At 36.9% G+C, this 26,865-nt stretch overlaps 1 protein-coding gene across 1 annotated transcript in view; it reads left to right on the top strand.

Moving 5' to 3' along the window:
• The window catches only part of RGS22 (regulator of G protein signaling 22), a 155,180-nt gene extending 141,056 nt beyond the window's left edge, over positions 1 to 14,124 (top strand). Inside the window, exons 23-26 of the mRNA XM_060035274.1 lie at positions 8,092 to 8,190; positions 12,635 to 12,728; positions 12,846 to 12,924; positions 14,054 to 14,124. Of these exons, the coding sequence (XP_059891257.1) occupies positions 8,092 to 8,190; positions 12,635 to 12,728; positions 12,846 to 12,924; positions 14,054 to 14,075 (294 nt within the window). The 3' untranslated portion in view covers positions 14,076 to 14,124. The remainder of the gene's footprint in view (positions 1 to 8,091; positions 8,191 to 12,634; positions 12,729 to 12,845; positions 12,925 to 14,053) is intronic.
• Positions 14,125 to 26,865: the final 12,741 nt, after the last annotated feature.

Below are 26,865 nucleotides of genomic sequence, written 5' to 3'. Positions count from 1 at the left end.
AGACATGTTTTTATTTTTCTTGGGACCTAGAAGTTGAATTGTTGGCTCCTTTTGAGGAACTGCCAAACTTCTGCAAAGCTACAGAACCATCTTGCTATCTTGATTTTCACATGGTATATTTTTCCATTCCTTTACTGCCTACATCATTATATTTTAATTAAGTTTCCTGTAAACAGCATATAGTTGTGTCGTGGTGGTGTTTGGTTTTTGTTTTTAGTCTACTCTACGAATTTCTGTTTTTTAATTGGTGTATTTAGTCTGTGTATCTTTAATGTCATTATTGATTTGTTAGTTCTTAACTCTGCCATTTTATTTTTTGTTTTATTTGTTCCCTGTTTCTTTTGTTCTATTTCCTTTGTCTCGCATTCCTGTGGATTTACTTGAACATTTCTTAGAATTTCATTTTGCTGTATCTCTGTTTGGATGTTTCAGTGGTTGCTTTAGATATCACATTATACATGCATAACTTATCGCAGTCTATTGGTGTTGACATTTTACCAGATTGAGTCTAGAAACTACCTCCCTTTAAGTCTCTTTCCCCTCACCTGTTTATAATTATCCTAACTATTTCTCAACATATATTGAGAACCACATCAGACAATTGTATAATTTTTTCTTCAACCATCAAACATAAATCAGGAAACTCAAGGTGAAAAGTCTACTGTATTTACCCTTACTTTTGCTCTTGCTATTTTTCTTCCTTTTTGATGTTCCAAGATTTATTATTTTCTTCTTTCTTTTTTCCCTGTAAGTAAGGTACTGTTTCTCACTTACTGCTTTCAAAATTCTTTTCTTTGTCTTTAGTTTTCAGAATTTTGATTATGATGTGCCTTGTGCAGATTTCTTTGGGTTGATTCTGTTTGAACATTACTCAAGTTCTTGAGTCTGTATGTTTATATCTTCTGCCAACTTTGGAAGAGGGGAATTTATATTCATATTATATATGTGTGTGTATATATGTATATATACACTTTCTTTATGATCGATATTCATGAACCCTTGGGTACCTTATAGCTTCATTTCTGAGAGATTTTTATTTTTTTCAGTCTTTTTTTAAGTTCAGTAAACTGTCATTTTACACTGGCTTTTAAAATTTATCTGTTTCTGTTCTGAGTTTCTTTTTTTTAACATCTTTATTGGCGTATAATTGCTTTACAGTGGTGTGTTAGTTTCTGCTTTATAACAAAATGAAACAGCTATACATAAACATATATCCCCATATCTCCTCCCTCTTGCATCTCCCTCCCACCCTCCCTATCCCACCCCTCTAGGTGGTCACAAAACACCGAGCTGATCTCCCTGTGCTATGTGGCTGCTTCCCACTAGCTATCTCTTTTACATTTGGTAGTGTATATATGTCAATGCCACTCTCTTACTTCACCCCAGCTTACCTTTCCCCTCCCAGTGTCCTCAAGTCCATTCTCTACTTCTGCATCTTTATTCCTGTCCTGCCCCTAGGTCCTTCAGAACCCTTTTTTTTTTTATTAGATTCCATATATATGTGTTAGCATATGGTATTTGTTTTTCTCTTTCTGACTTACTTCACTCTGTGTGACAGACTCTAGGTCCATCCACCTAACTACAAATAACTCAATTTCGTTTCTTTTTAATGGCTAATATTCCATTGTATATATGTGCCACATCTTCTTTATCCATTCATCTGTCGATGGACACTTAGGTTACTTCCATGTCCTGGCTATTGTAAATAGAGCTGCAGTGAACATTGTGGTACATGACTCTTTCTGAATTATGGTTTTCTTAGGGTATATGCCCAGTACTGGGATTGCTGGATTGTATGGTAGTTATATTTGTTGTTTTTTAAGGAACCTCGATATTGTTCTCCATAGTGGTTGTATCAATTTACATTCCCACCAACAGTGCAAGAGGGTTCCCTTTTTTCCACACCCTCTCTAGCATTTATTGTTTGTAGATTTTTTGATGATGGCCATTCTGACCGGTGTGAGGTGATACCTCATTGTAGTTTTGATTTGCATTTCTCTAATGATTAGTGATATTGAACATCCTTTCATGTGTTTGTTGGCAATCTGTATATCTTCTTTGGAGAAATGTCTGTTTAGGTCTTTTGCCCATTTTTGGATTGGGTTGTTTGGTTTTTTTGATATTGAGCTGCATAAGCTGCTTGTAAATTTTGGAGATTAATCCTTTGTCAGTTGCTTCATTTGCAAATATTTTCTCCCATTCTGAGGGTTGTCTTTTCATCCTGTTTATGCTTTCCTTTGCTGTGCAAAAGCTTTGAAGTTTCATTAGGTCCCATTTGTTTATTTTTGTTTTTATTTCCATTTCTCTAAGAGGTGGGTCAAAAAGGATCTTGCTGTGATTTATGTCATAGAGTGTTCTGCCTATGTTTTCCTCTAAGAGTTTGATAGTGTCTGGCCTTACATTTAGGTCTTCAATCCATTTTCAGTTTATTTTTGTGTATGGTGTTAGGGAGTGTTCTAATTTCATTCTTTTACATTAAGCTGTCCAGTTTTCCCAGCACCACTTATTGAAGAGGCTGTCTTTTCTCCATTGTATATTCTTGCCTCGTTTATCAAAGATAAGGTGGCCATATGTGTGTGGGTTTATCTCTGGGCTTTCTATCCTGTTCCATTGATCTGTATTTCTGTTTTTGTGCCAGTACCATACTGTCTTGATTACTGTAGCTTTGTAGTATAGCCTGAAGTCAGGGAGCCTGGCTCCTCCAGCTCCATTTTTCTTTCTCAAGATTGTTTTGGGGACCTCCCTGGTAGTGCAGTGGTTAAGAATCCGCCTGCCAATGCGGGGGACACGGGTTTGAGCTCTGGTCCGGGAAGATCCCACATGCTGCGAAGCAGCTAAGCCTGTGTGCCACAACTACTGAGCCTGCACTCTACAGCCCACAAGCCACAACTACTGAAGCCCGCGAGCCACAACTACTGAAAGCCCACACTCCTAGAGCCTGTGCTCCGGAACAAGAGAAGCCACTGCAATGAGAAACCCATGCACCGCAACAAAGAGCAGCCACCGCTCACTGCAATTAGAGAAAGCCTGCGCGCAGCAACAAAGACCCAACTCAGCCAAAAAGAATAAATATATTTAAAATAAATAAAGTAAAAAAAAAAAGATTGCTTTGGCTATTTGGTGTTCCTGAGTTTCTGCATTTATGATTTGGAGTATTTCATATATGAAAATGTTCGTGTAGGGATATTTTATCCACTTTGGACTCCTATGTTAGAGTTTTCCTCTGATTCATGCTTAGATTTCTTGGACAGTAGTGTCATCAGCTAAAATATTGGAGTTCTCATTTTCTGTTTTATTCTTGTAATGGTTTTATATGCATATCACCTGCCATTTTCTGCTCATTTTGAAATGTCTTATATTTTCCTCAACCACCAATAATAGGGAGCAATCAGAACTCTTATACACTATGGATGGGACTGTACATTGATAGTCACTTTAGAAAACAATTTGACTTTATCCAGTAAATTAAAAGATGCACTTAGCCTTCAACTTATCAAATCTCCTTGAATAATTTATGGACACAGATATCAGGAGACATGCACATGGTTTATAGCACCCATGGCATTCTATAGCAAAAAAATCAGAAGCTATTCAAATGTCTGTTAACAGGAGACTGGAAAAGCAAATTCATGTAGTAGGATACTGTGCTGTGATGGAAAACAAATAAACTAACCACAATAATAAACATAGATGTATAGCAGGAGCATAATGTTGAGTGGAAAATTTTCAAATGAATAGAACCAGTCAATTCTGCTTATATAAAGTTAAAATTTATATAAAACTAATCAGTACAAATGTGGGAAACTATAAATAAGAAAAAGGAATGATAAACGTAAAAATTCAGTATAGCGGTTACCTTCATGGGTTGGGTGGAGATAGATGATGGGATTGGAGAGTGACACAAAGGGGAGCAGAGATACTGGTGATATTGCATTTCTTAAGCTTTGGTGGTATTGTTGTTATTCATATCTTATGTGAGTGTTATAAATGTTTTTGTAAGTATTTAGTATATAACATTTTTATATGAATGGTGCTACAAAAAATTATCATATTTTCAGAAGCTTATCTTTGGTTGATATATTCTATCATCCGGAGGTTGAGGGTATTTCCAGTACACTCAGGGAATGAGAATCAGGGAAGACATAAGAGTGAGAAACTAGGAAGAGGTGTCTGCAAAATCTTGCTTCTACTGAATCAGTTCTTCAGTGTGGCTTCACATATTTTTGTAGATGTATTTTGAGTTCTTTAACCATGGAGCAAATATATACACATATATATCCCATGTATGGAAATGAAATGTTATTAAACTTAAATATAATTATTTTTGGATTATTTATTTTAACAATTTCTGCAGTTATTTCCCTTCCAGTGGTTTAGGTGATAAATGATAGATCAAATAATACAAAAGCTGATTTCCCCCTCAAACCAACTATGCATCTGGCCCAATCTATGTAATCTGACAAAAAACAGAGTTCACTGAATAAAAATCCTCTCATTTACCTTCTCCAGTCCCTGAGGCAAGTCCATGTCTGACTGAGCTGCTTGAATGTGATCCTAAGTTGGTAGGCTCAGGAAGGAAATATATTTGAAGGGTTGATGTAGGGAGAAAAAATTAGAATGTTGTCTAACATGTATGCTTGGAGCTCTTTTCTGATTCCACCTGTGGCACATGAATAACTTCACCAATCAGATGAGTCTCACGTGAGTCTGCTGCATTTTCTACTAATGTGGCCTAAATATTCTCTCTAAAGAGCTTCCCCTCCTAATCCTTTTCCTGCTTCTTTCACCAGACTTTTACTGATCATCTACTACATAGAGTTTTATTGATCATCTATTCATATTGATCCCTACTACATATGCTAGGGATATGAATATAATTTATATATAGTGTAAGGATAGATAGATACACACATACACTTAACTGAAAAGAATATAAACAAAAACTGAAATCCCAGAAAATGAGGAATTATTTGTGGGGGAAAGGTAAAGGATCTCAAAGAAAAGGTAAATTTGAGTTAGTCTTAAATAGTAGGATTTTAACAAATGGTTCTAAATATATACTTATTGAATAAAGGATATAGAAGTAAGGAGGATATAAAGATCTCTTACTGTATCCTAAACACTTAGGAAGAACTTCACAGCTCTCTAAGTGTCATCCCAAGTATTTTCAGTTTGCTTAGATATATGACAAACATATTGTCTGAAACAAAAGTTGAAATATACAGTGTGATGAGTGTAGAGAAAATCTGAAATTGCTGCTTTTTCAGAAAATCCAAGATGTATCTTTATATCGTCCATATTATACTTCAGTTATGGAAATGCAAATGTCCTTAAGTGATCTTCTGATCTGTCCATATCTGTCAACTGGTAACTGCTAATAGGGTTAGGTACAAATGTTGACGTTCGTTTTGTAGGGTGAATAATCCTAAAGAAAACATAGGAATTCTACTTCTGAATATTCTTATTTTACACAATAAACATATTGCCATCACTTATTAGTAACTACAAATTTTGCACATGCATTTATTTTAACACAGAAAGTGTAAGCTAAGGAAGACCAGTAGAGTCGACATTTGTTCCAGGATTTTATTGTCAATAAAGACATATGAGGAAATGTTGGAAAAAGTGAATATGGGAAACTCATAATTTTTTTTGTAACGTGAAAATGTGTCCTCTGAAAAAAATCACTTACTATGAAAAATATTGGATTTCCCTAGGTAACCATGGGCATGACTCATAACCCTCTTAACCTCAAATTCATCTATCACCTAATGGTGATGATATTAATCTCATATGATTTGAGAGGGATTCATTGAAATGATATGAATAGAAGAACATGTAAGGTATTCCACTATACAATTGTAAGGTATCATTTGATCTGAGATAACATAGTATAGTGGTTAGGAGTGCAGTTTCTAGAGTCAGACTGCCTGGTTTTGAATCCTAGCCTTATCATCGATCAGTTCTAATATCTCAGGGAAACCAGTTCACTTCCAAAAACCTCTTTTTTTTTTCAGGAAAATGAAAATAGTAATAGAAATTACATCACAAGGTAGAATTAAATATAGTATGTGAAGAGTAATACATGTCATAAAGTAAATGTTAGTTATTATCTTTTTAATATCGTAGCAGTAATTGGCCTTCTTTATAATAAAAATACTAATATCAATTATATCCTTCATCTCTCATTCTTATAAAGGAATCAAATGAAACTGGGTAATCTGAAGAAAGTTATGACAGGAGAATCAATCTCATGGAAAACTTTCATGTAGTTTAATATCAAATACTTAAAATGAACAGTGGCAAATTCATTAACAAAGGATCAGTAAAATTTTTTAAATTTTAAATGGCAAAAAACAAGGTTAAAAGACAAATTGGGAAAACATAAAATGTATGATACGTTATAAAAATAAATCATAAATACTCTTAAAAAAAAATAGGGCAAAGGGCATCAACAGGCAATTCTCAAAAGAAATACAAATGATTAAAAGCATTAAAAGGGGGCTTCCCTGGTGGCGCAGTGGTTGAGAGTCTGCCTGCCGATGCAGGGGACACGGGTTCGTGCCCCGGTCCGGGAAGATCCCACATGCCGCGGAGTGGCTAGGCCCGTGAGCCATGGCCACTGAGCCTGCGCGTCCGGAGCCTGTGCTCCGCAACGGGAGAGGCCACAACAGTGAGAGGCCCGCGTAACGGAAAAAGAAAAAAAAAAAGGCATTAAAAGGTGTTCAACCTCAGTAGTAACCAAAGACATGTAGACTGGCAAAGAAGAAAATATCCAGTGTTGGTTGAGGGTATGAGGAAGAGGCCTGCAAATTCATGCATTATTGGAGAAAGTGTAAAATGGTGCTTTGTTTCTGAAGGGCAATTTGACAACTTTTATTGTTTAAAATGTTCATTCTTTTTAATCCGGCAGATAGACTTCTAGACATTTATTCTAAAGGAGAGAATTTTAAAGTGCAGAAAGATGTTTGTATACAGCATTGTTTATAATAGTAAAAATTTTTAATGACTTAAATTTCTAATAGCAGGTATTGGTTAAATCATCTATGGTACATTCCTTTACTAGAATATTATTCACCTGTTTAACTGATAATGTAGTTTATTCTTTAATCATCCAACAAATATTTGAGTGTATGAGACCATTCAGGTCTTCTATGATGGCACAGTGCTTAAGAATCTGCCTGCGAATGCAGGGAACACGGGTTCAAGCCCTGGTCCAGGAAGATCCCACATGCCACGGAGCAACTAAGCCCATGTGCCACAAGTACTGAGCCTGCACTCTAGAGCGCAAGAGCCACAACTACTGAGCCCACGTGCCACAACTACTGAAGCTCACATGCCTAGAGCCCGTGTTCCACAACAAGAGAAGCCACCGCAATGGGAAGCCCGCACACAGCAAGGAAGAGTAACCCCCGCTCGCTGCAACTAGAGAAAGCCCGTGTGCAGCAATGAAGACCCAACACAGCCAAAAATAAAATTAAATAATTTTTTTTAAAAAGACCATTCATCCAGTGAAAATGATGATGTAATTTATGCATTCCATCATCCAACAAATATTTAAGTATATACTCTGTGTTCTGCAGTAGGCATACTTGGTGAATGATACAAAGACCCTGCCCTTATATTCCTGTTCTTTATTTATTCACAGAGAAATGTTTTCATGATATTTTTCATGAAAAAGCAGATTTTAAAAGTTTGTATACTGTGATTCCATTTATATGAAATTTAGCTAATAAAATATCAATATTCAAGTTATAGATTATATCTAAGCATTTGTCTAGTGAGAAGTTTGGATGGATGTTCATGAAAATGTAGTGGTTTTTCTTGGAAGCTAGAATTTGGAGGTGATTATTACATTCTACTTTATAATTTCTCTCATTTATTTTTTAATATTTTTATATTAGTATGAAAGAAATTAAAGATCATAACAGTAGAATATGTCATATTCATGACATTGACTTGATGAAACCTTGTGGTGTGGTGCTTACCAAAAAATATTTTTTCATAAGATGTTATGACTTCTGAACTGTAAGTTTATGTTAATATAGTGTTACCCATTTTTTGGAATAATTTAATTTAATATAATTACAGGATGGAATCAAACAATATCCAAGTACTTCAGGATCTGCTATCAAAACAGCTGCTTTAATCAGTGACCCAGGTTTAGGCCAGCAAGCATACGGCCAACAGGTAAGCAGGAAAGATATCACTTCTTCTGTAGAGCAATGGATAGCAGAATGCAAAGGATCATGAGAGATTACTACAAGCAACTCTATGCCAATAAAATGGACAACATGGAAGAAATGTACAAATTCTTAGAAAAGCACAACCTTCTGAGACTGAAACAGGATGAAATAGAAAATATAAACAGACCAAACACAAGCACTGAAATTGAAACTGTGATTCAAAATCTTCCAACAAACAAAAACCCAGGACCAGATTGCTTCACAGGCGAATTCTATCTCACATTTAGAGAAGAGCTAACACCTATCCTTCTCAAACTCTTCCAAAATATAACAGAGGGAGGAACACTCTGAAACGCATTCTATTAGGCCACCATCACCCTGATACCAAAACCAGACAAAGATGTCACAAAAAAAACTACAGGCCAATATCACTGATGAAAATAGATGCAAAAATCCTCAACAAAATACTAGCAAAGAGAATCCAACAGCACATTAAAGGGATCATAAACCATGATCAAGCAGGGTTTATCCCAGAAGTGCAAGGATTCATCAATATACGCAAATCAATCAATGTGATACACCATATTACCAAACTGAAGGATGAAAACCATATGATCATCTCAATAGATGCAGAAAAAGCTTTTGACAAAATTCAACATCGATTTATGATAAAACACCATCCAGAAAGTAGGCATAGAGGGAACGTACCTCAACGTAATAAAGGCCATATATGACAAACCAAGAGCCAGCATCGTTCTCAATGGTGAAAAATTGAAACTATTTCCACTAAGGTCAGGAACAAGACAAGGTTGCCCACTCTCACCACTATTATTCAACATAGTTTTGGAAGTCTTAGCCACAGATATCAGAGAAGAAAAAGAAATAAAAGGAATCCAAATTGGAAAAGAAGAAGTAAAACTGACACTGTTTGCAGATGACATGGTGCTGTACATAGAGAATCCTAAAGACGCCACCAGAAAACTACTAGAGCTAATCAATGAATTTGGTAAAGTAGCAGGATACAAAATTAATGCACAGAAATCTCTTGCATTCCTATACACTAATGATGAAAAACCTGAAAGAGAAATTAAGAAAACACTCCCATTTACCATTGCAACAAAAAGAATAAAATACCTAGGAATAAACCTACCTAAGGAAACAAAGACCTGTATGCAGAAAACTATAAGACACTGTTGAAAGAAATGAAAGATGATAGAAACAGATGGAGAGATATACCATGTTCTTGGATTGGAAGAATCAACATTGTGAAAATGACTATACTACCCAAACAATCTACAGATTCAATGCAATCCTTATCAAACCACCAATGGCATTTTTCAAAAAACTGGGACAAAAAATTTCACAATTTGTATGGAAATACAAAAGTCCCCGAATAGCCAAAACAATCTTGAGAAAGAAAAATGGAGCTGGAGGAGCCAGGCTCCCTGACTTCAGAGTATACTCTAAAGCTACAGTAATCAAGACAGTATGGTACTGGCACAAAAACAGAAATATAGATTGATGGAAAAGGATAGAAAGCCCAGAGATAAACTCACACACATATGGTCACCTTGTCTTTGATAAACGGGGCAAGAATATACATTTGAGAAAAGACAGCCTCTTCAATAAGTGGTGCTGGGAAAACTGGACAGCTACATGTAAAAGAATGAAACTAGAACACTCCCTAACACCATACACAGAAATGCACAAAATGGATTGAAGACCTAAATGTAAGGCCAGACACTATAAAACTCTTAGAGGAAAACATAGGCAGAACACTCTATGACATAAATCACAGCAAGATCCTTTTTGACCCACCTCTTAGAGAAATGGAAATAAAAACAAAAATAAACAAATGGAACCTATGAAACTTAAAAGCTTTGCAGAGCAAAGGAAACTATATACAAGACGAAAAGACAACCCTCAGAATGGGAGAAAACATTTGCAAACCAAGCCACTGACAAAGGATTAATCTCCAAAATATACAAGCAGCTCATGCAGCTCAATATCAAAGAAACAAACAACCCAATCCAAAAATGGGCAGAAGACCTAAATCGACATTTCTCCATAGAAGATATACAGATTGCCAAGATACACATGACAGGATGCTCAACATCTCTAACCATTAGAGAAATGCAAATCAGAACTACAATGAGATATCACCTCACATCAGGCAGAATGGCCATCATCATGAAATCTACAAACATAAATGCTGGAGAGGGTGTGGAGAAAAGGGAACCCTCTTGCACTGTTGTTGGGAATGTAAATTGATACAGCCACTATGGAGAACATTATCGAGGTTCCTTAAAAAACTAAAAAAGAACTACCATACGACCCAGCAATCCCACTACTGGGCATATACCCTGAGAAAACCATAAGTCAAAAAGAGTCATGTAGCACAATGTTCATTGCAGGACTATTTACAGTAGCCAGGACATGTAAGCAACCTAAGTGTCCATCAACACATGAATGGATAAAGAAGATGTGTCACATATATACAATGGAATATTACTCAGCCATAAAAAGAACTGAAATTGCGTTATTTGCAGTGAGTTGGATGGACCGAGAGAGTGTCATACAGACGGAAGTAAGTCAGATAAATACAAATACCATATGTTAACACATATATATGGATTCTTTAAAAAAAAGGGAAAAGAAAACAAATGGTTCTGAAGAACATAGGGTCAGGACAGGAATAAAGACGCAGAAATAGATAATGGACTTGAGGACATGAGGAAGGGGAAGGGTAATCTGGGACGAAGTGAGAGAGTGGCATGGACATATATACATTACCAATTGTAAAACAGTTAGCTAGTGGGAAGCAGCTGCATAGCACAGGGATATCAGCTAGGTACTTTGTGTCCTCCTAGAGGGGTGGTATAGGGAGGGTTGGAGGGAGACGCAAGTGGGAGGAGATATGGGGATATATGTATACATTTAGCTGATTCACTTTGTTATACAGCAGAAACTAACACCATTGTAAAGCAATTGTACTCCAAGAAAGATGTTAAAAAATAAGTAAATTAAAAAACAAAACAAGAAACAACAAATAAGTTTTTCAAGGATGTGCAGAAAATGTAACACTTGTACACTGTTGGTGAGAATGTAAATTGGTGTAACCACTCTGAAAAACAGTACGGAGAGTCCTCAAAAACATAAAACTAGAACTACCATAGAATCCAGCAGTTCCACTACTGAGTATTTGTGAAGAAAACAAAAACACCGGTTCTAAAAGATACATTCACCCCTATGTTCATTGCAAGATTATTTACAGTAGCCAAGATATGGAAGCAACCTAAGTGCCAATCAATATATGAATGGATAAAGAAGAAGTGGTACACACACACACACACACACCAGAATATTACTCAGCCATAAAATGAATGAAATCCTGCCATTTGTGATAACATGATGGACCTATGGTGTATTACGCTAAGTGAAATAAGTCAGAGATAGACAAATGAACAAACGGAACCAAACAGAAACAGTCTTAGATACAGAGAACAAACAGGTGCCAGAGGGGAGGGTATTGGTAGGAGGAGAGAAATAGGTAAGTGGTAGTGAGAGGTACGAACTTTCAGTTACAAAATAAATGAGTCACAGGTATGAAATGTGTAGTGTGGGAATATAGTCAATAATTATGTAATATCTTTATTGTGACAGATGACAACCAGACTTATCATGGTGATCATTTTTAACATATAGAAATATGGAATCACTGTGTTGTGCACCAGGAACTAGCGTGGTGTTGTAGGTCAATTATACTTCCAAAACAAACAAACTCGGTGAAAAAGAGATCAGATTTGTGGCTACCAGAGGTGGAGGGTGGAGGGAGGGTGAATTAGATGAATGTAATCTAAAGTACAAGTTTTCAGTTATAAGGTAAGTACTAAGTAGGTAATGTACAACATGATAAAAATAGTGAACACTGCTGTATGTTACAAATGAAAACTGTTAAGAGAGTAAATCCTAAGACTTCTCATCATAAGGAAAAAATTCTTTTTTCTATTTCTTTAATATTATATTTATATGAGATGATAGGTGTTTTCCAAACCTCTTGTGATCATTTCATGATGTGTGTAAGTCAAATCATTATTATTGTACACCTTTAACTTAAACAGTGCTATATGTCAATTACATCTCAATAAAACTAGAACAAAATTTAAATTATTAAAAATTTAGGTCAAGGCTATAGAAAAATCCCTTTACTTCATCATAAACATATCTACATAAATGTAGATCCGTAATAATTTTTGGTACCCAGTTAAAAGTTTAAATCAGTAAGTTCTGTTTATGAAAATTCATATAAATTTTTGAAATGTGCACATTTCTTTATATGTTTTCTTCTAGCATAAATGGTTTAAATGAGGGAGCTGATATTATCTTACCTTCAGTTTATTTACTGGGGCAAATATTTCCAAAATTAATTTTGAAAATTGTTTTCTTAGCCAACCTGGTTCTACTCAAAGTACATAGAAGCCTTAGAACAGGAAAGGATTCTTCTTAAAATTCAAGAAGAACTAGAAAGAAAGTTGTTTGCAGGTAATTTTTGCTCTTTGCTTACAGGGTTGCTTTGTTATCTTCTATTACAGATTAATATTAGGGGACTTTGTTAATTATTACTTCACTGTTTCCCTTATTTCTCTTATTTTTGTGCAGCCACACCATCTTTTACAAATTTCAAGTCTACTGCTTCCGCTGTCTTTGAAAAAGACCATATCTTCCCACAACATTCAGAGTGAGTTTCATGTGATAGTCTATCTTCAGTTCTTTCTTCCTTATTGTTAGAACTCTACCTGTCACTTGGCCATCTGAAGAGGGTAGGAAGGGATGAGGACTGATTCCTTCCCAACTGCTCTGACTCCCAAGTTAGGAGAATTTCAGAGTGTGTGTGTTCCGTCTGTCTCTGTTTTTTTCTCCTCTGCTGATGAGGAAAGACTATGACATACACCCAACACTACATCCTATTTCCAGAGTGACAGCACTCATGGAAGTGTATACACTGCTGCTGATAGGTACAAGATAAGTCATAGACTGAATTGATCAGTCCCATCCATGTCTCTCTGACTCACACACTAATGCACGTGCACACCTGCACAGTGCACACACACACACACACACACACATACACTTACACTCTCCAGTAACAAACTGATGGCTAGGAGCACCTTGCCTCCCTTCTGAATGGCACAGTCTCCTGAATAGAAAGGCCCCTGGGGAATGATAATTGATTGCTTCTATCTGCTCCTTATCTAGTCTTCTCTTCCACAAAGAACATTTATGGAAGAGTGGGCTTAGTTTCCCAAGGTTTCCCAAGCTGAATTTTTCTAAGTTCCACTTTCCCAAGATGGGAATATAAGAAAGAACTGAAAATCAAACTGGGGTCCTTCTCTCATACAGATACTGATGTGATTATACAGTTTTGATACTAGCGTTAGAATTTAACAATGCCCTTACAGAGTAGTATACTAGTATAATGTAATGTATGTGTAACCCATTGACCTAATACTTAAAGAACCCTGTAAAAGCCCCCTTTCTCTTATCTTCCATCTTGTAGCTTAGATTTTTGTTTCTGAAAATCCTTAATTTTCTGGTTCTTGGGAGGGTTTGATGAGCAGGCCTTTATGCTCTTAGCCTGCTCATCTTTTTTCTCTTCTGATTTATCCTACTCACTGTGCCCTCTGTCAGTTCCCCCACCCCATAGACCAACCTCACAGTCCCTCCAACATTTAGGGTGTGCTGACACATTTGTTAACTTTTTTGATCCTTCTTACAACTCTGTGTATGTTTCTGTTTTTGTTGGTTGGGATTTAAATTTTCTCTAGCAGCTTATGTTTCAATCATTTCTTCTTCTTCTTCTTTTGCAGGAATTCTTTAAACCAAATTTAACTAACATGGAAGCTCAAGTGAGTTTTTGACGGTCTGCTTTAGAGCAAGCCTATCATCTAAATAAAGTTTAGCTTGTTTTACTTTCACAGTTTGAAAACGACGTCTCTTCTGTACACACGACATACAAGACTATAAAATTTTTTTAACTTATTTAGGATAAAATGACTTCTATCTAGGTTAGAAGAATCAAAATGTTTTGCTTATCACCCACGTTAAGGAACTATGTTTTGCTCCTCAAGTAGTCTTCCAAGAAATATTCCTTGAGCACTCACTATACAGTTGACCCTTGCACAACACAGGTTTGAACTGCACAGGTCCACTTATATGCAGATATTTTTCAATAGTAAACATTACATTACTACAAGATCTGTGGTTGGTTGAATCCACAGATGCAGAACTGCGCATACAGAGGAACCGTGGATACAGGGGCTTACTATAAGTTATACACAGATTTTCAACTTTGTGAAGGGTTCAGTACCCCTACCCTCTGTGTTGTTCAAGGGTTAGCTGTATTTGGTTAGCAGGTATATTCAGCAAGTGCTTAGGGGACTAACATTCCTAGCAATAAATTGACCCAAAACATAGAGGGAAAAGCCTTCCCTACCTTATCCCTATCCCTATCCGACTCTAAAGAAACCGTGTATTAAAGCAGTGAGAACCAGACTTTAGTGTGCATAAGACTCACTGTAACATTTGCTAGCAATGCCGATTCCTGGGCTCACTCTCTGAGAGTCTGATTCAGTAGTTCTTGAGCAGAACCCAGGAATCTCCCTCTTTAATGGACATCCTAGTTGTGTGTGTGATATGGGCATTCCACAGAGCCACTCTTTGAGATAAACTGTTAGGGTAGCAAGAGAAGACCTTTAAAAGGCAAAAGTCCTCTTATTAACTGGAGTTACACTTATAGCAGAGAGAACCCAGACATACATCCTCCTATCCTCTTTCCTGGAGGGAAAGGAGAATCTGAAGTAAATGATCTGGGAGGATGAACCTTCACCATCTGTTGGCCTCAGGACTCAGAAGCTCCAAGGACTGTGACCTGGCTTAGCAGGTTGGAAGCCTTAGACTTTCACCTTATTATGATCCCAGAAAGTATATTCAAAATAGGAACTACCATTCCTAATTCTCTAAAGAGTTAGACATTGTAAAGAGGGGAAGTATCAGGAGGCACACTTCAAAGATCATTTTTCTTCTAAAGCAGTGGTTTTTTGGACACTTTTTTTTAAAGCATTGGAACCCTGTAGTTGCCTCTGCTCCCATACTCCTCTATACCCCATATTGGCCAAGAAGTTTGAATCTCTTTTCCATTCATTGCCTTTGTTTTTTTTTTTTTTTTTGATTGCATTCCTTTTCTGCCTTCTTTTGATTTTAACTGATCATTTTATGTGATTCCATTTTCTCTCAGCATATCAATTATACTTCTTCTTAAAATTTTCTTGTTGGTTGCCCCTAGAGTTTGCAATATACATTTACAGCTAATAAAAATCCACTTTCAAATAATACTCTGCTGCTTCATGGGTAATGCAAGTACCTTTTAACAGAATTTTCCAATTTCTCCCTCCTGTCGCTTATCATATTGCTGTCAATGAATTCACTTATCCATAAGCTGTAATCACTGAATGCATTATTGCTGTCATTATTTTGAGCAAACTGTTTTCTCCTAGGTCAATAAAGAATAAGAAAAATAAAAGTTATTATTTTACCTTCATTTATTCCTTCTCTAATGGTCTTTTCTTCTTTGTGTAGATCTGAGTTTCTGACATACCATTTTCCTTCTCTCTGAAGAACTTCTTTTAAAATTTCTTTCAAAGAAGGTCTGTTGTTTGCCTTAGGACATCTTTATTTCTCCTTAACTTTTGAAGGATAATTTCACCAGATAAAAAATTATAGGTTAGTGGGGTTTTTTCTTTCAACCCTTCAAATACTTCACTTTCTTCTTGCTTGCATGGTTTCTGAAGAGAAGGCAAATGCAATTCTTTTCTTGTCCCCCGGCTTCTTTCAAGATTTTCTCTTCATCTTTGATTTTCCACAATTCAAATACTATATGTCTAGGTGTAGATTTTTTTGTATATGTCCTGCTTGTGATCTCTGAGATTACTGGATCAGTAGTTTCATGTCTGTCATTAATTTTGAAAAACTCTGTCATTATTACTTCAAATATTTCCTCTGTTCCTTTCTTTTTTTTCTTCCGCTATTTCTATTACATATATCTTGTACCTTTTGTAATTGTCCCATAGTTCTTGGATATTCTATTCTGTCTCTTTCATTGCTTTTTTCCTCTTTGCATTTCAGTTTTGGAATTTTCTACTGACCTCTTTTCAAGCTCACTGATTCTTCCCACAGCTGTATCTAGTCTATTGATGAACCCATCCAAGGCATTCTTCATTTCTATTTCAGTGTTTTCAATTACTAGCATTTCCTTTTGATTCTCTGTTTGAATGTCCATCTCTCTGCTTACATTATTCAGACGTTCTTACATATTGTACACTTTTTTTATTAGATCTGTTAGCATATTAATCATAGTTATTATAAATTGCTGGTCTGATAATTCCAAAATCTCTGCCATATCTGAGTCTGATTCTGATGCTTGCTTTTTGTCTCTTCATACTGTGGGTTTTTTTTTTTTTGCCTTTTAGCATGCTTTATAGCATTTTGTTGAAAGTAACATATGATGCATCAGGTAAAAGGAACTGAGGCATATGGGCACTTAGTGTGTGAGGTTTTATGTTTATCTAGCTAGGAGTTAGGCTGTATTTAATGTTTGCTATAGCTGTGGTGTTAGTGGCTGAAACTTCCTCTCATTTTTTATCTCCTCTGTTGTTTTGGGTTTTCCTAGAGATTCCTTCATAGGGTCTGAGGTTTGCAGTTCTTTTATCTGTAATCCCTGTTATTATACAGGAGCACTATTAATGTGGTAGTAGAATGTGAGATAAAAAGTGTTTTCTAGTCCCCTGAGTAGATCTCAGTCCGTTAGTGAGCCTGAGTTGGATATTTCCCTTCTCCCGTGTCAGTTAGGCTATGGGAAAACAACAGTCTGTTAGACTTTGGCAAAATAGTTTCCCTTGAGGGCAGGCCTTGTTAGGAAGACCAGAGAACTCTGGGTGTATTCCAATATGGTTCCTCTATCCTTCCCCATACCAGAAGCAGGAGGGGATTTTTCTCTGATCTTTACAATGAGAACCCAGTGGAGCTCCTGGAAGTAAAATTCAAGAATGTGGTGATGGGGCAGGGAGGAGGGTATGGAAGCTAAGGGCCCCCTTGGATTTTTAACTCTCAAGCTATTCTACACTGAGCCTTGAGAAATTCATCAACTACCATTTAAAGTTTTCCTACTGAGGAGATTGGCTCAAGATGGCAGACTAGAAGGACATGCTCTCACTACCTCTTTTGAGAACACCAGAATCACAACTAACTGCTGAACAATCATCAACAAGAAGACACTGGAACTCACCAAAAAAGATACCCCACATGCAAAGACAAAGGAGAAGCCACAATGAGATGGTAGGAGGGATGCAATCACAATAAAATCAAATCCCAGAACTGCTGGGTGGGTGACTTACAAACTGGAGAACACTTATACCACAGAAGTCCACCCACTGAAGTGAAGGTTCTGAGCCCCACGTCAGGCTTCTGAACCTGGGGGGTCCGGCAACGGGAGGAAGAATTCCTAGAGAATCAGACATTGAAGGTTAGTGGGATCTGATTGTAGAACTTCAACAGAACTTGGGGAAACAGAGACTCCACTCTTGTAGGGCACACACAAAGTAGTGTGCACACTGGGACACAGGGGAAGGAGCAGTGACCCCATAGGAGATGGAACTAGACCTACTGGCTAGTGTTGGAGGGTCTCCTGCAGAGGCAGGGGGAGGCTGTACCTCACTGTGATGACAAGGACACTGGCAATAGAAGCTCTGGGAAGTACTCCTTGGTGTGAGCCCTCCCAGAGTCTGCCATTAGCGAAATCAAAGAGCCCAGGTAGGCTTGTGTTGGGTTGCCTCAGGCCAAACAACCAAGAGGGAGGGAACCCAGTTCCACCCATCAGAAGACCAGCGGATTAAAGTTTTACTGTGCTCTGCCCACCAGAGCAACAGCCAGCTCTACCCACCACCAGTCCCTCCCATCAGGAAAATTACACAAGCCCCTTAGATAGCCTCATCCACCAGAGGGCAGACAGCAGAAGCAACAAGAACAACAATCCTGCAGCCTGTGGAACAAAAACCACATTCATAGAAAAATAGACAAGATGAAAAGGCAGTGAGCTATGTACCAGATGAAGGAACAAGAAGAAACCTCAAAAAAACTAAATGAAGTGGAGAAAGGCAACCTTCCAGAAAAAGAATTCAGAATAATGATAGTGAAGATGATCCAGGACCTCAGAAAAACAATGGAGGCAAAGATGGAGAAGATACAAGAAATGTTTAACAAAGACCTAGAAGAATTAAAGAACAAACAGAGATGAACAATACAACAACTGAAATGAAAACTAAACTAGAAGGAATCAATAGCAGAATAACTGAGGCAGAAGAACGGATAAGTGACCTGGAACACAGAGTGGTGAAATTCACTGCTGCGGAAGAGAATAAAGAAAAAAGAATGAAAAGAAATGAAGACAGCCTAAGAGACCTCTGGGACAACATTAAATGCAACAACATTCGCATTACAGGGGTTCCAGTAGAACAAGAGAGAGAGAAAGGACCAGAGAAAATATTTGAAGAGATTATAATTGAAAACTTCCCTAACATGGGAAAGGAAATAGCCACCCAAGTCCAGGAAGCACAGAGAGTCCCATACAGGATAAACCAAAGGAGAAACATGCTGAGACACTTAATAATCAAATTGGCAAAAATTAAACACAAAGAAAAATTATTGAAAGCAGCAAGGGAAAAATGACAAATAGCATACAAGGGAGCTCCCATAAGGTTAACAGCTGATTTCTCAGCAGAAACTCTAGAAGCCAGAAGGGACTGGCATGATATACTTAAAGTGATAAAAGGGAAGAACCTACAACCAAGATTACCTGGCAAGGATCTCATTCAGATTCGATGGAGAAATCAAAAGCTTTACAGACAAACAAAAGGTAAGAGAATTCAGCACCACCAAACCAGATCTACAACAAATGCTAAAGGAACTTCTCTAAGTGGGAAACACAAAAGAAGAAAAGGACCTACAAAAACAAACCCAAAACAATTAAGAAAATGGTCATAGGTACACAACATACATATCACACATAGGTACACAACATACATATCACACAAAGAAAATGGTCATAGGTACACAACATACATATCACACATAGGTACACAACATACATATCACACAAAGAAAATGGTCATAGGTACACAACATACATACCACAACATACATATCAATAATTACCTTAAACCTGAATGGATTAAGTGCTCCAACCAAAAGACACAGGCTTGCCGAATGGATACACAAACAAGACCCATATATATGCTGTCTACAAGAGACCCACTTCAGACCTAGGGACACATAGAGACTGAAAGTGAGGGGATGGACAAAGATATTGCATGCAAATGGAAATCAAAAGAAAGCTGGAGTAGCAACACTCAGATAAAATAGACTAAAACAAAGAATGTTACAAGAGACAAAGAAGGAAACTACATAATGCTCAAGGGATCAATCCAAGAAGATATAACAGTTATAAATATGTATGCGCCCAACATAGGAACACCTCAATACATAAGGCAACTGCTAATAGCTATAAAAGAGGAAATTGACAGTAACACAATAATAGTGGGGGACTTTAACACCTCACGTGCACCAATGGACAGAACATCCAAACAGAAAATTAATGAGGAAACACAAGCTTTAAATGACACAATAGACCAGATAGATTTAATTGATATTTATAGGACATTCCACCAAAAAACAGCAGATTACACTTTCTTCTTCTTTTTGTAGTTATTTCTGAGATATACATTTTAAAGTAATAACTAGAATTATGACTTGTAACATTATACCAGAACATATAAGATTTTTAGAAATTTCATGTAATGTCTGAAACATTTATATTAACATATTTCCATACAAATAACCCAAAGAAAGTTTAGCACTAGTTGTCTTTTTGTTTGTATGTTTTTTTATACTGTAGGTTCTTCTTAGTCATCAATTTTATTCACATCAGTGTATACATGTCATTCCCAATCGCCCAATAGAGCACACAACAATCCCAAACCCACCGTGGTTTTCCCCCCTTGGTGTCCATACGTTTGTTCTCTACATCTCTGTCTCAACTTCTTCCCTGCAAACCGGTTCATCTGTACCATTTTTCTAGGTTCAACATACATGCATTAATATACGATACTTGTTTTTCTCTTTCTGACTTACTTCACTCTGTTTGACAGTCTCTAGATCCATCCACATTTCAACAAATGACTCAATTTCATTCCTTTATATGGCTGAGTAATATTCCATTGTTTATATGTACCACAACTTCTTTATCCATTCATCTGTCGATGGGCATTTATGTTGCTTCCATGACTTGCCTATTGTAAATAGTGCTGCAATGAACATTGGGGTGCATGTGTCTTTTGGAATTATGGTTTTCTCTGGGTATATGCCCAGTAGTGGGATTGCTGGATCATATGGTAATTCTACTTTTTGTTTGTTTGTTTGTTTTTTTCAGTATGCGGGCCTCTCACTGTTGTGGCCTCTCCTGTTGTGGAGCACAGGCTCCGGACGCACAGGCTCAGTGGCCATGGCTCACAGGCCCAGCCACTCTGCGGCATGTGGGATCTTCCTGGACCAGGGCATGAACCCATGTCCCCTGCATCGACAGGCGGACTTTCAAACCCTGCGCCACCAGGGAAGCCCTATTTTTAGTTTTTAAGGAACATCCATACTGTTCTCCATAGTGGCTGTATCAATTTACATTGCCACCAACAGTGCAATAGGGTTCCCTTTTCTCCACACCCTCGCCAGCATTTGTTGTTTGTAGATTTTCTGATGATACCCATTCTAACTGGTGTGAAGTGATACCTCATTGTAGTTTTTGCTTGTTTGTTTGTTTTGTGGTACGCGGGCCTCTCACTCTTGTGGCCTCTCCCATTGCAGAGCACAGGCTCCGGATGCGCAGGCTCAGCGCCCATGGCTCACTGGCCTAGCCGCTCCACGGCATGTGGAATCCTCCCGGACTGGGGCACAAACCTGTGCCCCCTCCATCGGCAGGCGGACTCTCAACCACTGCGCCAACAGGGTAGCCCCTCTCATTGTAGTTTTGCTTTGCATTTCTCTAATAATTAGTGATGTTGAGCAGCTTTTCATGTGCTTCTTGGCCATCTGTATGTCTTCTATGGAGAAATGTCTATTTAAGTATTCTGCCTATTTTTGAATTGAGTTGTTTGTTTCATTAATATTGAGCTGCATGAGCCATTTATATTTTTGGAGATTAATCCTTTGCCCAATGATTCATTTGCAAATATATTCTCCCATTCTGTGGGTTGCCTTTTCGTCTTGTTTATGGTTTCCTTTGCTGTGCAAAAGCTTTTAAGTTTCATTAGGTCCCATTTATTTATTTTTGTTTTTATTTCCATTACTCTAGGAGGTGGATCAAAAAAGATCTTCCTGTGATTTATGTCAAAGAGTGTTCTTCCTATGTTTTCCTCTAAGAGTTTTATAGTATCTGGTCTTACATTTAGGTCTAATCCACTTTGAGTTTATTTTTGTGTATGATGTTAGGGAGTGTTCTAATTCATTCTTTTACACGTAGCTGTCCACTTTTCCCAGCACCACTTATTGCAGACACTGTATTTTCTCCATTGTATATCCTTGCCTCCTTTGTCATAGATTAGTTGACCATAAATGTGTGGGTTTACCTCTGGGCTTTCTATCTTGTTCCATTGATCTATGTTTCTGTTTTTGTGCCAGTACCATATTGTCTTGATTACTGTAGCTTTGTAATATACTCTGAAGTTAGGGAGTCTGATTCCTCCAGCTCCGTTGTTTTCCTTCAAGACTGCTTTGGCTATTCAGAGTCTTTTGTGTCTCCACATAAATTTTAAGGTGATTTGTTCTAGTTCCATAAAAAATGCCATTGGTAATTTGATAGGGATTGCAGTGAATCTGTAGATTGCTTTCAGTAGTATAGTCATTTGCACAATATTGATTCTTCCAATCCAAGAACATGGTATGTCTCTCCATCTGTTGGTATCTTTAATTTCTTTCATCAGTGTCTTATAGGTTTCTGCGTACAGGTCTTTTGTCTCCCTAGGTAGGTTTATTCCTAGGTATTTTATTCTTTTTGTTGCCATGGTAAATGGGAGTGTTTCCTTAATTTCTTTTTCAGATTTTTCATCATTAGTGCGTAGGAATTCAAGAGATTTCTGTGCATTAATTTTGTATCCTGCAACTTTACCAGATACATTGGTTAGCTCTAGTAGTTTCCTGGTGGCATTTTTAGGATTCTCTATGTATAGTATAATGTCATCTGAGAACAGTGATAGTTTTACTTCTTCTTTTCCAATTTTTATTACTTTTATTCCTTTTTCTTTTCTGATTGCCGTAGCTAGGACTTTGAAAACTATGTTGAATAATAGTGGTAAGAGTGGACATCCTTGTCTCGTTCCTGATCTTAGAGGAAATGCTTTCAGTTTTTCACAATTGAGAATGATGTTTGCTGTGGGTTTGTCGTATATGGCCTTTATTATGTTGAGGTAGGTTCCCTCTATGCCCACTTACTGGAGAGTTTTTATTTTAAATGGGTATTGCATTTTGTCAAAATATTTTTCTGCATCTATTGAGATGATCATATGGTTTTTCTTCTTCAATTTGTTGATATGGTGTATCACATTGATTGATTTGCGTATATTGGAGAATACTTGCATCCCTGGGATAAACCCCACTTGATCATGGTGTATGATCCTTTTAATGTGTTGTTGGATTCTGTTTGCTACTACTTTGTTCTGGATTTTTGCGTCTATATTCATCAGTGATATTGGTCAGTAATTATTTTTTTTTGTCGTATCTTTGTCTGATTTTGGTATCAGGGTGAATGTGGCCTCATAGAATGAGTTTGGGAGTGTTCCTCCCTCTGCAATCTTTTGGAAGAATTTGAGAAGGATGGGTGTTGGCTCTTCTATAAATGTTTGATAGAATTCCCCTGTGAAGCCATCTGGTCCTGGACTTCTGTTTGTTGGAATATTTTTAAACACAGTTTCAAATTCTTTACTTGTGACTGGTTGGGTCATATTTTCTATTTCTTCCTGGTTCAGTCGTGGAAGGTTATACCTTTCTAAGAATTTTTCCATTTCTTCCAGGTTGTTCATTTTATTGGCATAGAGTTGCTTATAGTGGTCTCTTAGGATGATTTGTATTTATGCAGTGTCTGTTGTAACTTCTACTTTTTATTTCTAATTTTGATTTGAGTCCTCACCATCTTATTCTTGATGAGTCTGGCTAATGGTTTATCAATTTTGTTTATCTTCTCAAAGAATCAGCTTTTGGTTTCCTGGTCTTTGCTATTGTTTCCTTTGTTCCTATTTCATTTCTTTCTGCTCGGATCTTTATGATTTCTTTCCTTCTGCTAACTTGGGTTTTGTTTGTTCTTCTTTGTCTAGTTCCTTTAGGTGTATGGTTAGATTGTTTATTTGAGGTTTTTTCTTGTTTCTTGAGGTAGGCTTGTATAGCTATACACTTCCCTCTTAGAAGTGCTTTTGCTGCATCCCATAGGTTTTGGATCATTGGGTTTTCATTTTCATTTGTCTCTAGGTATTTTTTGATTTCCTCTTTGATTTATTCAGTGATCTCTTGGTTATTTAGTAACGTATTGTTTAACCTCCATGTGTTTGTGTTTTTTATGTTTTTTCCCCTCTAATTGATTTCTAATCACAAAGTGTTGTTTGTGGTCAGAAAAGATGCTTGGTATGATTTCAATTTTATTAAACTTACTGAGGCTTGATTTGTGAGCCAAGATATGATCTATCCTGGAGAATGTTCCATGCGCACTTGAGAAGAAAGTGTAATCTGCTGTTTTTGTATGGAATGTCCAATAAATATCAATTAAATCTATCTGGTCTTTTCTGTCATTTAAAGCTTCTGTTTCCGTATTTATTTTCATTTTGGATTATCTGTCCATCAGTGTAAGTGAAGTGTTAAAGTCCCCCACTATTATTGAGTTACTGTCGATTTCCTCTTTTATAGCTGTTAGCAGTGGCCTTATGTAGTCTTTATTTTAAAGCCTATTTTGTCTGATATGAGTATTGCTATTCCAGCTTTCTTTTGATTTCCATTTGCATGGAATAACTTTTTCCATCTCCTCACTTTCAGTCTGTATGTGTCCCTAGGTCTGAAGTGGGTCTCTTGTAGACAGCATATATATGGGTCTTATTTTTGTATCCATTCAGCAAGCCTGTGTCTTTTGGTTGGAGCATTTAATCCATTCACATTTAACGTAATTATTAATATGTATGTTCCTGTAACCATTTTCCTAATTGTTTTGGGTTTGTTTTTGTAGGTCCTTGTCTTCTCTTGTGTTTCCCACTTAGAGAAATTCCTTTAGCATTTGTTGTAGACCTGGTTTGGTGGTGCTTAATTGTCTTACCTTTTGCTTGTCTGTAAAGCTTTTGATTTCTCCATCGAATCTGAATGAGATCCTTGCCAGGTAATCTTGGTTGTAGGTTCTTCCCTTTTATCACTTTAAGTATATCATGCCAGTCCATTCTGGCTTCTAGAGTTTCTGCTGAGAAATCAGCTGTTAACCTTATGGGAGTTCCCTTGTATGTTATTTGTCATTTTTCCCTTGCTGCTTTCAATAATTTTTCTTTGTGTTTAATTTTTGCAAATTTGATTATTACGTGTCTCAGTGTGTTTCTCCTTGGGTTTATCCTGTATGGGACTCTATGCACTTCCTGGACTTGGGTGGCTATTTCCTTTCCTTTTCTATGGAAGTTTTCTCTGGTCCTTTCTCTCTCTCTTGTTCCCCTGTAATGCGAATGTTGTTGCGTTTAATGTTGTCCCAGAGGTCTCTTAGGCTGTCTTCATTTCTTTTCATTCTTTTTTCTTTATTCTGTACCACAGCAGGGAATTCCACCATTCTGTCTTCCAGGTCACATATCCCTTCTTCTGCTTCAGTGTTTTCTGCTATTGATTCCTTCTAGTTTAGTTTTCATTTCAGTTATTGTATTGTTCATCTCTGTTTCTTTGTTCTTTAATTCTTCTAGGTCTTTGTTAAACATTTCTTGCATTTTCTGGATCTTTGCCTCCATTGTTTTTCCAAGGTCCTGGATCATCTTCACTATCATTATTCTGAATTCTTTTTCTGGAAGGTTGCCTATCTCCACTTCATTTAGTTGTTTTTATGAGGTTTTTTCTTGTTCCTTCATCTGGTACATAGTCCTCTGCCTTTTCATCTTGTCTATCTTTCTGTGAATGTGGTTTTTGTTCCACAGGCTGCAGGATGGCAGTTCTTTTTACCTCTGTTGTCCGATTACACTTTCTTCTCTACTGCACATGGAACATTCTCCAGGATAGATCACGTCTTGGGTTACAAATCAAGCACCGGAAAATTTAAGAAAATTGAAATTATATCAAGCCTCTTTTCTGACCACAAACAACACTTTGTGATTAGAAATCAATTAGAAGGGAAAAAACGTAAAAAACACAGACATATGGAGGATAAACAATACGTTACTAGATAGCCAAGAGGTCACTGAAGGAATCAAAGAGAAAATCAAAAAATACCTAGAGACAAATGAAAATGAAAACCCAATGATCCAAAACCTATGGGATGCAGCAAAAGCGCTTCTAAGAGGGAAGTGTATAGCTATACAAGCCTACCTCAAGAAACAAGAAAGAAATTCAAATAAACAATCTAACCATACACCTAAAGGAACTAGACAAAGAAGAACAAACAAAACCCAAAGTTAGCAGAAGGAAAGAAATCATAAAGATCCAAGCAGAAAGAAATGAAATAGGAACAAAGGAAACAATAGCAAAGACCAAGAAACCAAAAGCTGATTCTTTGAGAAGATAAACAAAATTGATAAACCATTAGCCAAACTCATGAAGAAAAAGAGGGCGAGGACTCAAATCAAAATTAGAAATCAAAAAGTAGAAGTTACAACAGACACTGCATAAATACAAAGCATCCTAAGAGACCACTATAAGCAACTCTATGCCAATAAAATGAACAACCTGGAAGAAATGGAAAAATTCTTAGAAAGGTATAACCTTCCACGACTGAACCAGGAAGAAATAGAAAATATGACCCAACCAGTCACAAGTGAAGAATTTGAAACTGTGTTTAAAAATATTCCAACAAACAGAAGTCCAGGACCAGATGGCTTCACAGGGGAATTCTATCAAACATTTATAGAAGAGCCAACACCCATCCTTCTCAAATTCTTCCAAAAGATTGCAGAGGGAGGAACACTCCCAAACTCATTCTATGAGGCCACATTCACCCTGATACCAAAATCAGACAAAGATACGACAAAAAAAAATAATTACTGACCAATATCACTGATGAATATAGATGCAAAAATCCTCAGCAAAATAGTAGCAAACAGAATCCAACAACACATGAAAAGGATCATACACCATGATCAAGTGGGATTTATCCCAGGGATGCAAGGATTCTTCAATATACACAATCAATGTGAAACACTATATTAACAAGTTGAAGAATAAAAACCATATGATCATCTCAATAGATGCAGAAAAAACTTTTGATAAATTTCAACCACCATTTATGCTAAATACTCTCCGAAAATTGGCATAGAGGGAACCTACTTCAACATAATGATAGCCATATATGACAAAACCACAGCAA

This window comes from Delphinus delphis, chromosome 17, assembly GCF_949987515.2.
Source record: "Delphinus delphis chromosome 17, mDelDel1.2, whole genome shotgun sequence".
Taxonomy (NCBI): Eukaryota; Metazoa; Chordata; class Mammalia; order Artiodactyla; family Delphinidae; genus Delphinus; species Delphinus delphis.
This window is presented reverse-complemented; position numbering and strand designations above follow the sequence as displayed.